Source organism: Danio rerio, chromosome 10 (genome assembly GCF_049306965.1).
Source record: "Danio rerio strain Tuebingen ecotype United States chromosome 10, GRCz12tu, whole genome shotgun sequence".
Taxonomy (NCBI): Eukaryota; Metazoa; Chordata; class Actinopteri; order Cypriniformes; family Danionidae; genus Danio; species Danio rerio.
The window spans coordinates 49,931,014-49,945,000 of record NC_133185.1 but is presented as its reverse complement, the minus strand read 5'-3'; the positions used below and the strand labels follow the sequence as shown (position 1 = coordinate 49,945,000).

At 36.4% G+C, this 13,987-nt stretch overlaps 2 protein-coding genes across 11 annotated transcripts in view; both read right to left on the bottom strand.

Annotated features, from left to right (window-relative positions):
• myo18b (myosin XVIIIB) overlaps positions 1-13,987 on the bottom strand; it is a 673,005-nt gene that overhangs the window by 194,312 nt on the left and 464,706 nt on the right. The gene's annotated exons all lie outside the window — the stretch shown is intronic.
• Positions 1-13,987, bottom strand: part of slc4a5b (solute carrier family 4 member 5b) — a 132,470-nt gene that overhangs the window by 40 nt on the left and 118,443 nt on the right. For 7 of the 10 annotated variants that reach the window (XM_073915217.1, XM_073915218.1, XM_073915220.1 and 4 more), the window contains 6 exons: positions 11,952-12,024; positions 9,302-9,370; positions 6,113-6,286; positions 4,581-4,745; positions 3,027-3,119; positions 1-2,905 (listed from right to left, as the gene is read on the bottom strand). The exon at positions 1-2,905 is cut by the window's left edge and continues 40 nt beyond it. In XM_073915217.1, coding sequence (XP_073771318.1) covers positions 2,882-2,905; positions 3,027-3,119; positions 4,581-4,745; positions 6,113-6,286; positions 9,302-9,370; positions 11,952-12,024 — 598 coding nt within the window. In that variant the 3' untranslated portion in view covers positions 1-2,881. Of the gene's footprint in view, positions 2,928-3,026; positions 3,431-4,580; positions 4,746-6,112; positions 6,287-9,301; positions 9,371-11,951; positions 12,025-13,987 lie in introns of those variants that run through there. The other 3 variants (XM_073915224.1, XM_073915221.1, XM_073915225.1) reach the window with 3 other exon arrangements.

Here is a 13,987-nt window from a genome sequence, read left to right as displayed (position 1 = left end):
AAATTAATAAATGAACAAAAGTTGTCTGAAAACATCTCAACAGGTCTCACACATCTCTGATTTTAAAATATAAAACGCTAAATTATGAACTCAAACTCTAGATCTCTCTCTCTCTCTATATATATATTCATATGCTTTATTAGTAATTCAATACATACATATTTAATGCACCTGAAATCTAAATCAATACAGTGTTTATCTAACTATTCAGTTTAGTTCTGTCTAGTTTCTTACTAGACGCTATCAAAACCATATTTAGTATCTTACAGCTCAAATATATTCAAGTTTACTCGTATAGTGCTTTTCACAATAATTATTGTTCCAAATTCTGTATTTATGCAACATGATAATGAATTATTATTACCCGGCTGTCTGGAATACTGGGTTCTGATTGGTCAATCAATACATCCCAAGGTATGTTATTATCCAATAGCAACTGATTAAACCAATGAGATGACGCAGAATCATCATGACTATATACAGCATGGGCCATTTCTAGAATTGAGATTACATTCTGCATCTTCAAAGATAAATCTTATATTATTTTTTCCGAAAGAAAGTCTAGTGATTGAATAATAACACAAATTAAATCACATCATCTCTAAAATAATGTGTATTGTAAATTGCTTCGAAAATATTAACTTATTACACACTATAATTATTTTTGCCTTCTGAATCATGCAATCAAACAGTAAATCAATTATGAAACTCTGTTACTGTGATATTTCAGTCAATTCACTTTTTAAAAACAATAATATGATGAAAATACATTGTGTTTTGGACACGCCATGTGGAGTCTGGTGTGAGGTTAGCATCTAGAGCTAAAACATAAAATGCTGGAAAAATGTCAACTCTGTTATCGTCAACTCTGTTATCATCAACTCGGTGACTGTCATCTCTGTAATTATCAACTCTGATTTCATCAACTCCATTATTGTAAACTTTGTCATCGTCAACTCTGTTATCGTCAACTTTGTGATCATCAACTCTGATTTTGTCAACTCTGTCATCGTCAACTTTTTCATCAACTCTTATTTTGTCAACTGTTATCTTGAACTCTGATTTTGTCAACTCCGATTTTGTCAATGTTATTGTCAACTGTTATCATCAACTATGATTTCATCAACTCTGTTATCGTCAGCTCTGTTACTGTCAATTTTGTTATCGTCAACTGTTTTCATCAATTCTGCTTTTGTCAATTCTGTTATCGTCAACTCTGGTACTGTCAATTCTATTATCGTCAACTCTGATTTTGTCAACTCTGTTATCGTCAACTCTGATTTCGTCACATTATTTTGTCAACTGTTATCATCAACTGTCATTGTGAACTTTGATTTCGTCAATGTTATCGTCAACTGTCATCATCAACTGTTATCGTCAGTTCTGTTATTGTCAATTTTGTTATCATCAACTCTGTTACTATCAACTTTGTTTTCATCAATTCTGCTTTTGTCATTTCTGTTATCGTCAACTCTCGTTTTGTCAACTCTGAGTTGACAGAATCAGAGTTGACGAAGTCAGAGTTGACGATAAAATGAGTTACTGACAACTCCATTACTGTCAACTCTGTTAGTGTTTTAAAAAGTTTAACAATAAGCTGAACAACAGTTATTAACAGAATCCTATATTACATTTAAGCATTTTGCTTTATTTTACATGAATAATGGATTCAGTTAAATGTAAATAATTCCAGTTAAAGGGAAATGAATGGAAAATGCTTAAAAATGTACTCGCAACTCTGAAATAAGTCTCTCTCTTACACACACACACACACACACACCTGTCACTCTGCTGTTGTTGTTGAATAATATTACTCATAATTATAACAATATTAAGTAGGTTAGTGTAACTGCATTCAGTCTTTTTTCTTCATGTTGGCTTTACAATTAATTAAAGAGCTATCAAATTAATAAAGCTCAGGTCAATGTTTAGTTTGGTGGCCAGTAGCCGTGTAATAATCAGCATAATGTACATCCAGCCGGTGGTTATCCCAGAATAAACCCCTCAGTCTTCTACAACAGCTGCTGATAAACCTGTCAGGCTTTATTCTACTGGCTGAACTTTATCTTCATCCTTTCCTATTATTATTTCTTATTTTTGTCATTGCAGTTTATCTAAATGACAGTGTGTGAGCTCAGCAGTGCGGCCGTCTGTTGTGTGGGTTATTTCAGTGTAGTTTGTAAGCATTAATCATGAGCCGGCGTCTGCTCAGTGTGTGTTTACGTCACTGAAGAATATCTGGCATCCGTGAGCCTGTTGTGTTTGCAGACGTGCGTCACTGAGGAATATCTGGCATCCGTGACTCTCGTGTGTTTGGGAAAGAGCCAGAGATGGAGATCAGATCAGATCCGGCCCAAAGCAGCAGCTCAAACGGGGATTAAAGAGACAGTTCAGACACAAATGAGTTTCTTTCTTCAGTTGAACACTAATGAAGATAGCCTGGGGAATTCTGGGAAAAGCAGCCATTGACTAACATTAATATATATGTTTAAATGTATATTAATAGCAATAATATTGTAAGATGTTTTTTTTTCCAACATTTTAAGAAAACAGTGAAAGGCAATATTATTTTAAGTTCAAATAATATTTGCACAATTATTTGCTGTGAGGCCACAGTGCTAACCACTGAGCCACCGTGCCGCCTACCACCAGAAGTGTTGTCCAGTGCAATATGAACACAATAAATCCACTGTACCTGTTTTCACATGCAAGTTAAATAATACCATGTATGTCAATGTCTGTTTTGCTCCGGCATTCTTCAGAATATCTTCCTTTGTGTTCAACAGAAAGTCAAACGGGTCTGTAAGAAGTGAGTAAATAATGAGCGGATGCTGATTTGAGTGTGAACTGCCCCTTTAAGTGTTCAGCTGATGGAGACACGTCACTTGTGTGTGTTCTGCTCCGACTGTAAGAGAATAAAGGCAACACTTCTGCTCAAACACACGCATGTATAAAAGAGGTGACACTTCTGCTTAAACACACACATACACACACACACACACAAAAGGGGAGGAATGAATACATACGGGTGTGTGTGAAGCAGGAGGAGGGTTTGATGAAGGGTTGAGGAGCTCCAGAGGAATCTTCAGGGAGGAGGAGGAGTCTACAGCACACACACACTGACAGAACACACACATACATATACAGAGAGAGACAGACACACAAGAAAACAAACAAACTATTTATTTAAAAACACACACACTACCGACTTTAAGCTCTTGAACGGTGCAGTGTATAAAGTTACAAACACTTTATTTCAGATAGATGCTGCTCTCTAATCAACAAACAATCCTGAAAAACATGTCTGTTAAGAAAAATTGATAATAATAAATGATTACAGTCATGCGGAGAGCACATGAGGAGAAACACACACACACACACACACACTGATATAGCAGAATGAATGTAATACAGTGCCTGTTCAGCAACACTGTGGAGTTAAAGCAGAAGAGATGACAGGTGAAACGAGAGCGCAGAAGCTCAGATATAATCAGGGGCGTATTAAAGAAACTTTCTAATCTTTATTCTTAACTGATGTATCGTTAAATCGGACTGTTATTATTCTAAGCAAATTTTTATATTTGTTCAGAAGTAAATCTTAATATTATTTAGGATTCGAAAGATCTGTATCTTATCTATATGTAGGATGTCTTTATAACACTTTAAAATAACGTTCCATTAGTTACTGTATTTACCAACTTAAAAATTGGTAAAACATTTATTTAAATTACGTTAACCAACTTTAACTAGATGAATTAATACAGTACAAAATGTATTACTAATGGATCTGTCGTGATGATCTATAGTTGCTATGGCAACACAATAACTACAGTAACTGATGTGTCGTGGTGATTCTACAGTTGCTATGGCAACAAAACAACTATAGTAATTGAAGTGTCATGGTGATTCTACAGCTGCTATGGTAACTACAGTAATTGATGTGTCGTGGTGATTCTACAGTTGCTATGGTAACAACTATAATAATTAATCTGTTGCGGTGATTCTACAGTTGCTATGGTAACACAATGATTATAGTAATTGACCTGCTGTGGTGACTCTACAGTTGCTATGGTAACACAACAACTACAGTAATTGATGTGTTAAGGTGATTCTGCAGTTGCTATGGTAACAGATCAACTATAGTAGTTGACGTATGATGGTGATTCTATAGTTGCTATGGTAACACAATAACTACAGTAATTGATCTGTTGTGGTGAGTCTACTGTAAGTTTAACTCAGTGTATTTAGTAATGTAAACAAGAACAACTTTACATATTATTGATTAATTATGTACCTTGGTTTTGTTATTTTAGTTTTAGTGTAATTATTTATGTACTTTTTTCCTCTCACATTTCAGTGTTATCATTTGTACTGTAAATATACTCAACGATCAAAGGTATTTTTCTATTGAAAGAGCGTGTTTATATTCTTTATAATAATAAAATAATTGAAGGTAACATTTAGATAACAAATAAAACCTGAATCGTCGATCATGGGGAAATAACGTCAGTAAGTAAGATGTTTAGAGTGTATTATCTTTCTGTAATACGCCCCCTGATCTACAGATGTGCAGTCTGTACCTCCTCATCGCTGTTGTTGTGCTCATCCGTCTTGCTTTTCTTCTTCTTCTTCTCGTCCTCTTTCTTCTTCTTGTCTTTATCGGGCAGAATGTCGTCCAGCCAGGCCAGGTCATGCTGAGAGAAGATCAGATCCAGAGCTTTCCTCACCACCATCAGGCCCAGGATCTGACCAGATAAACACACACGATTACAGGACTGATATTCTGACACTCACAGATGGGTCATCCCACATTAAACAAAATACTACGGTACTTTATAGTGAATATACTGTAGTGTTTTTGAACCATGCTATTGTAAAGTACTTGAATTAATCTGTCATCGTGATTCAACAGTTGTTATGGCAAAATTTAAACTAGAGTAATTGATCTGTTGTGGTGATTCTAGTTGCTATAGTAACACAACAACTATAGTAATTGATCTGTTGTGGTGATTCTACAGTTGCTATGGCAACACAACAACTACAGTAATTAATCTACTCTGGCAATTCTGTAGTTGCTATGGTAACAACAAATAAAGTAATTGATCTGTTGTGGTGATTTTAGAGTTGTTATGGTAACACAAATACTATGGTAATTGATCTGTTTAGGTGATTCTACAGTTGCTATAGTAACACAACAACTATAGTAATCGATCTGTTGTGGTGATTCTACAGTTGCTATGGTAACAAAACTACTATAGTAATCAATCTTTTGTGGTGATTCTACAGTTGCTATGGTAACACAACTACTATAATAATCGATCTGTTGTGGTGATTCTACAGTTGCTATGGTAACACAACTACTATAGTAATCGATCTGTTGTGGTGATTCTACAGTTGCAATGGTAACACAACAACTATAGTTAGTTATCAATCTTTTGTGGTGATTCTACTGTTGCTATGGTAACACAACTACTATAGTAATCGATCTGTTGTGGTGATTCTACAGTTGCTATGGTAACACAAATACTATAGTAATCGATCTGTTGTGGTGATTCTACAGTTGCTATGGCAACACAACTACTATAGCAATTGATCTGTTGTGGTGATTCTACAGTTGCTATGGTAACACAACTACTATAGTAATCGATCTGTTGTGATAATTCTACAGTTGCTATGGTAACACAACTACTATAATAATCGATCTGTTGTGGTGATTCTACAGTTGCAATGGTAACACAACAACTATAGTTAGTTATCAATCTTTTGTGGTGATTCTACTGTTGCTATGGTAACACAACTACTATAGTAATCGATCTGTTGTGGTGATTCTACAGTTGCTATGGTAACACAAATACTATAGTAATCGATCTGTTGTGGTGATTCTACAGTTGCTATGGTAACACAACTACTATAGCAATTGATCTGTTGTGGTGATTCTACAGTTGCTATGGTAACACAACTACTATAGTAATCGATCTCTGTTGTGGTGATTCTACAGTTGCTATGGCAACACAACTACTATAGTAATCGATCTGTTGTGGTGATTCTACAGTTGCTATGGAAACAAAACTAATATAGCAATTAATATATCCATATATCCACATATTCTCACCATGACGGGAAAGACGATGGCGGCGACGGTGGACTTGAGTATCCAGAGCACAGCCAGACAGGTGATCTGCAGCAGGGTGAACAGGTGAACGCGCCGCAGCGGGACGTGCCGCAGAAACACAAAATCTGGCTGATGTTTGGCAGGCATCAGGTACAGCTTTATCCTCTCCCAAAACTGAAGACACAGAGAACACACGTGCTCAGGTCCAGCTGGATGAGGGCCAGTTCACACCAAGCAGGATGATGATATAAATATCAGGATACATATATCAGCGTCCTCACACACAGACGAACAATAATGATGAGTTTGTTTGTAGATTCAGCTTTGAATGGGTCAGCATCTCTTGTGACCAGCAGGTGTCCTCAGTGCGCATCTGAACACACTGTTGATCTGCTGACTGGAATCAATCTAATCCATTGAGCAACCGCACTCAGTTCTCCAGCATTTCACACACACACTAGCACTGAATTCCTGACATATATTGCTTCAATTCCACTTATTCTTTGTGTATCTATTTGTATAGTCTTCCATCTATAAACTATAGTTTTACAGTTTATTTTAAATTCAATGGCAGAAACACCATTGAGCCTCGCTTGATCCTCCTGTAAGGCGCACATGCGTTATTAAACACTCACAAGACACTAATTTGGATAACTACGCAGATATATTAAATAGTTCCCACAAAAATACACAATGAGAGACCTTCACTTCATGCATAGTTTGTGAATGAACAGATTTGCGTGTACTAGTCGTGATTATAAGGCTGTTTTTGCGCTGAGTTTGAAGTAATCATTCAGAGAACAGGAGAAAGTGCATTACTTCCATCATTTTGATATGGCAAATTAATGAAATCCAGAAATTATAGTATAATATTGGGAGTTAACTTTAAGCTGTATTGTGGCCCACCCGCAGGATCACTGCAGCCCACCGGTTGAGATCTAAAGCAGTGGTTCTCAAACTGTGGTACGTGTACCACTAGTGGTACGCAGGCTTCCTTCTAGTGGTACGCGGAGGAATTGCTAGATAATTAAAGTAAAAAAAAAATGACCACAGTTTTTAACCCTTTAAAATGTATGCTAACATCAATGTGATCAGTAAATTGATTTTAATAGGATAAACCTTTTATTTTATTTTTAATTTTCTAATGTCTGTTATGTATTCTATCATTTGAAGTTAATCTCCTCCCCATATTTGTAACGGTTGTTAGGGGCGTATCCCGTATTTTTATATCTCAATGTTGACAGATGTGGTTTAATGACTTGCTTTTCTGACACACAAAGCCTATAACACACTGTAAGCAGATCAAATTTATAAATTAAATACGTAAATCAAAATCATATATTTAAAGTTTAGATGTTCAGATTTCATATATATACACAAATAAGTCCTAAATCTACATCTATTTCAAAATTTTCCAAAAACATTTTATATATGAATATGATCACAAATAACCTATATATATGAGGTCCAAGGAACATTTCCAGGTTTTTATGAATAAGCTACTATATGTTAATACTGTACATTTAAGTACAGCAGTTTTCTTTTTACTTTTAGGAACATTTCTAATTTACTTTTAGAAGTACATTTTAATTTAAGCATTATTTTTTTTTACCTGTGCGCACAGAGCTGTGTTAATTTTCAAGCTATTTATTATGTTTAAAGTCGCTGACAATAATAAATATTCATAATAATAGAAATTAATCTGCCTCATTTTTGAACAGAGCAGAGCTTTAGCTGCCTAATTAGGCCTTCTACGCTACTGTATTTCAATACTAGTCATTATGGTGGTACTTGGAGAGACAAAAGCTGCGTCCCAAATCGCATACTTATGCACTATTTTACGCCATTTTGTAGTATAAATAGTGTAAGTAGTGCGTTCACACTGAAAACTCTAAAAATAATAAGTGCACTTTAATTACCCGGATGATGCACTCATTCAGCCGCTAAAGTGAAGTGTGTAATGATGGACACTTCACGCACTCAACGACCGCAGGTTTGCTTACGTAACGGAAGGGGCGGAGCTATCAGGCGCACATGTTGAATAACTTTATTTATTTTGGATGGTGAAAGCAAAATTCTCCTACGAGAGTGATTATAGCGCCTCCCGATGGTGAATGCGGTTATACTCACGGCAGGTATTATTTGATAATTCGGTCGTTTATTTCACTGATTTGGCAACAGTCAAACGTCATCAGGGAAACGGTTTGAATTTCCGCTTAGTAAAAATACATAAGTGTGCCATTTGGGACGACACTACATACATATACTATCCTGCTGAGTGTGTAAGTGCAGAAGTACATAGTGCATGAGTGCATAGTGTATAGTGTGCCATTTGGGACGCAGCTTATTTTTTTCTAAGGTGGTACTTGGTGAAAAACGTTTGAGAACCACTGCTGTAAAGGATTGTTAGTCTGCATTAATTAGGGCAACCGGAGCCAGGAACACTTCCTCAAAGACATTATAATGTGAACGGCGTCTGCACTCATGTTAGTCTGCTTTTCATTATCCTGAGGTCTCCATAACCCTGGACCTGCTGTATCCTGAGCAGCTGCTGAGTCTCCGCATTGATCCTGTGGGCCAGCCTGAACACCTGCCAGTGATCTGCTCACACCTGCAGCTTCTCCATGATGGACGTCCAGCGCTATACAGCCTCCGGCGCCTAGACTGCAGCTCTGCACAAGACGTTTGGCCAGAGGAGAAATGGTCGTGCCCAACTGAGTCTGGTTTCTCTCCAGCTGTTTTCCTTCACTTTGGTCAATTGGTGAAGTTTGTTTCTCCACTGGCTTGTTTGGTTTGGGACTTGTGTTTCTGCGCATGGATGGATTTGCTCTTCAGTGTTTGGACTCTCAGTAGTGATTATTAAAGCACACTGAACTGAACTTCAACACTGAACACTGGACTGAGACAGCTTCAGTTTACTAGAACTTCAGTGTTCAGCTGCTGTGACACAATCTACAGTGTAGAAGTGCTAGAGGAATACAGATTACTGAGTTGAAATGAATAAAATAAAAGTGAATACATGAAAACTAAATAGGAATGTGTTCAGATAATAAAACCTAAAAACAGAACAATGACTGAAACTAAACTGTAATTTACAGCAAAAATTAAAAACAGAATCAAAACAAAGTAAAAGTCATTTAAACATGCTGAACCGTAACAGCCTCGGAGAGAGTTTCTGCATGCCTGTACCTGAATACCATGAAGAGAAGCAACACCCATGTAGAGGAAAACTCCATACAGCACCGGCATCGGGATGAACTGCGCACACACACACACACACACACACACACACACACACACACACACACACACACACACACACACACACACACACACACACACACACACACACACACACACACACACACACACACACTCAACATTACATCTGATTCTCAAGGCCCCGACTGCAAAAATACAATAGATATACTAGATTACGGAAATATTTCATAATACAGCAACTGATTCATTACAGCAGTGCTCACTAACCCAGAATACACACACACACACAAACTGAAAGGTTTCTGTTCAGCAAAACGACATTAAGCCAAATACAAAATAATTTCTGTACTAAATACATGTGATACTTAATTATATTATTGCTTAAAGGAAAGTAATAATAATGACCTTAAAATGGTTTTAAAAGACAGAGTCCATTATGGAGTTATTGATAATCTTGATAAGTTTTACAATAAATGGCAACCATTTCCTGAACACCTGGACCAATATAATGCGGATGCTGAGCAGTAGAGTAATGCTTAAAGAGTCACGAAACACCAGAACACTTGTGTTTGAGCTGTTGACAGTGGTATATGTGTCCCACACTGCTATAAACACTATTAGGACACCTATATCTCACTAACAAGTGTAAATTGGTTGTTTTTGCGTTATTTCGAGCAAATTCGTACTTCCGGTTTAAAACGAATTTTTGAAGCTGCGTCACGGTCATGAGATAATAGCCTGTATTCCAGCGTGCAGACTGGACGTCTGTACCGGGGCGTCCCGTATTACGTCTTGCATTCATTCATGAGTATAGCTTGGTTCAAACCAATCAGCGCACTCTATTGTGCAACTTCATTAATATGCATGATCGCTTCAAAGACTGTACCTGAAACTGCTCAGATGGCAGAGAGACGACACACGTCATGTTGCCAAAAGTTGGGGCAAAAGAATAAGAATTGTTTGGAGATACGGGTCGCTAGTGTTGCTTTCATAATGTGAAGGTTTTGTTTCATTTTCTTGTGGAACTCATGTGTGGATCCGTGGACTCGACGCGCGGCAGAAATGCGTTTGTTTGGAACTTTTTTTATTTTTTATTATTTTTTTAGGGGTTTTCACCTTTATTGATAGGACAGTGGAGATATAGAGACAGGAAAGTGTGGGGAGCAGAGATAGGGGAAGGATCAGCAAAGGACCTTGAGATGGGAATCTAACTCGGGTTGCTGCGAGTACCTCTGTGATACGTGTCGACGCACTAACCACTAGGCTATTGGCGCCGACTTGTTTGGAACATTTTTTACCCGAGAGCATTTCTCATCAACGGTGAGATCCGGATTTGCTGCTCGTCTCCTTTAAAAAAGTTGCAGATTTAGTAACTTGTGTTGATTGTCCTGTCTACAGATTCGGTAAGTGTGTGCGATCACTGTGCTATGTTTGTTCTTTCAGATGGCAAAGTTATAGTTCATATGGTCAGCAGTGTTTACAGACAGACCTTAGTCAAAATGATTTCTAAGTTATTTAGTTTACAGTACGCTAATATCACTACAATATTGAAAGATCCGCTGTAAATGCTGCTCTCTGTGTGTAAACATGTGAACACTGTAAGCAAACTTTTGCCGACCCTCGAGTTGAATTTTCCCCATATTTTGTGACAGGAGTCTACACACACACACACGGCTTTCTGAGCTACTGAGTGCATCTGAGTTACAGAGAAATGCAGAGGCTTTTTTCTTTTATACAACGTGCTGTATCACACATTCCACCGTCATTAAACACTCTGTCTCTCTCCCCTGCTTATGTGTTTGTTTTTCCTCAGCGCGCGCCCAAATGGCAACTCCCATTTTTATTCAAACCCTGCCCATTTTCCATCCTCCGACACTCCCACCCAAACAGAGGTAGACACGCCCACTTTCCTGACTTTTTCCAAACTAGAGGTGTGAAAACATCCAGCTGAAACGGGGGGTTTCATGGCCCTTTGATATGCTCCTACTCCTATTAACTGCCTCTTTGTACATTCACTGAAACCATTTATTTACCCTAATTGTTTTTTAATAATAACTTAAACTTTCTTTTAAATTTATTTAAATTATTTTTTATTTCTATTATTACATTACTTTCTTTGTATATATATATATATATATATATATATATATATATATATATATATATATATATATATATATATATATATTATTGTTGTTGTTGAGTTGTTTTGTAATTATTTTAAAATATGCAACTATTAAAAATTGTTTTACTTAACTTAGTTAACTTACAATTAACTAACTTACATAACTTATTTAAAACAATTAAAAACTGCTTTTATTCTAGGCGAAATAAAACAAATAAGACTTTTTCCAGATGAACAAATATTAGAGGAAATACTGTGAAAAATTCCTGAATGTGTTCAACATCATTTGGGGAATATTAGACAGAGAGGAAAATTCACAGGAGAGCAAATATAATTCTGACTTCAGCTATACTTGAGATCAAAATACCATCCAATCAGGACTCAACAGACCAAAATCCCACACTGTTCTAAAGACAGCAGAGTGAGTTTTGATATATTGATCTAGTTTTGATCTATTATTGTTATCAAAATAATGGAGTGAGTTTTGATCACCTGCAGAATGGGCGCCATGAAGACGGAGACTCCGGTGAGGACGAACACTAGAGTTCCTGTGAGTCTCTGTTCACTGTCAGATAAACACAAACATCAGAAACAAAGCTTCATCTTTTTTTTGTCAAAAACAACAACACAACACTAAAATAGACAGATGAAAAATGTAGCAAATGTGCTGGAACACTGAAAAAATGACTAAACTTAATAAATAATAAATGACATACATTCTAATATAATTATACCCCTAATTAAGAATAGAAAATATACATATTAAAGCAAAATGAAATGTAAAGTTTAAATGCAATAATAATATTAGCATGAATATTTTTATGTATCTCCCACAATATTAGCATGTATTTTGTTCCATCGATTTTTATTTTAGAACATTTATTTTGATACATATGATAACGATGATGATGATGATGATGAAGAAAGCCTTTATTTTTCACATAGACTTTTGCATGTAGCAAAATTGGACCCCTCCGACCATACACAAACATCACACATTTCAGCGGAAGACAGGTCAGACGAGAGGTAGCTTTCAGAAAGAGAAAATAAGATACATAAGGGAAGAGAGAGGTGAAAAAAGCCCCTCTCAGACTATACTTGAAGTAGGGCAGTGTGAGATCAGAAAAAACACAGACATAACATCGCAACAGGGATTGGATTCAGGGGATGTGGATATAGTCCGATAAAGGGAGCAGCCATTTGGTCTTGCAGCCAGGGAGTGCTGGACACAAACCCGCCTACCCACCTGAATTTGTTTCACAACTCTGACTTTACATTTTGCAATTCTGACTTTACGTCTCGCAATTCTGACTTTACGTTTTGCAATTCTGACTTTATGTCTTGCAACTCTGACTTTACGTTTCGCAATTCTGACTTTACATTTCGCAATTCTGACTTTACGTTATGCAATTCTGACTTTATGTTTCGCAATTCCGACTTTACGTCTCGCAATTCTGACTTTACGTTTTGCAATTCTGACTTTATGTTTCGCAATTCCGACTTTACGTCTCGCAATTCTGACTTTACGTTTTGCAATTCTGACTTTATGTCTTGCAACTCTGACTTTACGTTTCGCAATTCTGACTTTACATTTCGCAATTCTGACTTTACGTTATGCAATTCTGACTTTATGTTTCGCAATTCCGACTTTACGTCTTGCAATTCTGACTTTACGTTTTGCAATTCTGACTTTACATTTCGCAATTCTGACTTTACGTCTCGCAATTCTGACTTTACGTTTCGCAATTCTTACTTTACGTTTCGCAATTCTGACTTTACGTCTCGCAATTCTGACTTAATGTCTCGCAATTCTGACATTACGTCTCACAATTCTTACTTTACGTCTCGCAATTCTGACTTTACATCTTGCAATTCTTATACTTTACGTCTCGCAATTCTTACTTTACATTTCACAATTCTGACTTTACATCTCGCAATTCTTACTTTTTTTCTCAATTTTGACTTTACGTCTCACAATTCCTGTTTTTATGTCTCGCAATTTTGAGTTTGTTTCACAATTTTGATTTTACGCTTTGCAATTCTGACTTTACGTTTCACAATTCTTACTTTACGTCTCGCAATACTTAATTTATGCCTCACAATTTTGAGTTTATGTTTTACAATTTTAATTTTACGTTACGCAATTCTTATTATTTCTCACCATTCTGAGTTTATGTCTCGCAATTCTGAGTTTTTTTTTCAAATCTGAGTTTGTTTCGCAATTAAGACTTTACGTCTCGCAATTCTGAGTTTACACTTCGCAATTCTGACTTTGGGTTTCACAACTCTGACTTTACGTTTCGCAATTCTAAATTTATGTCTCACAATTGCAGCCAGAGAGTGCTACCCACACCGGGGGTGATAAGCATACAAAGGATTATACTAAAATAAAAGTTTAAAAATAAAATTAGCTTGTACAAAATACTAATATTGTGGAAGAGTCACATACAAAAATAATATAATAAAAATATTTTGCAACAAGAAAATGTCCATAATTTAAGATACTGGTACGCCAATATTGTGCATTA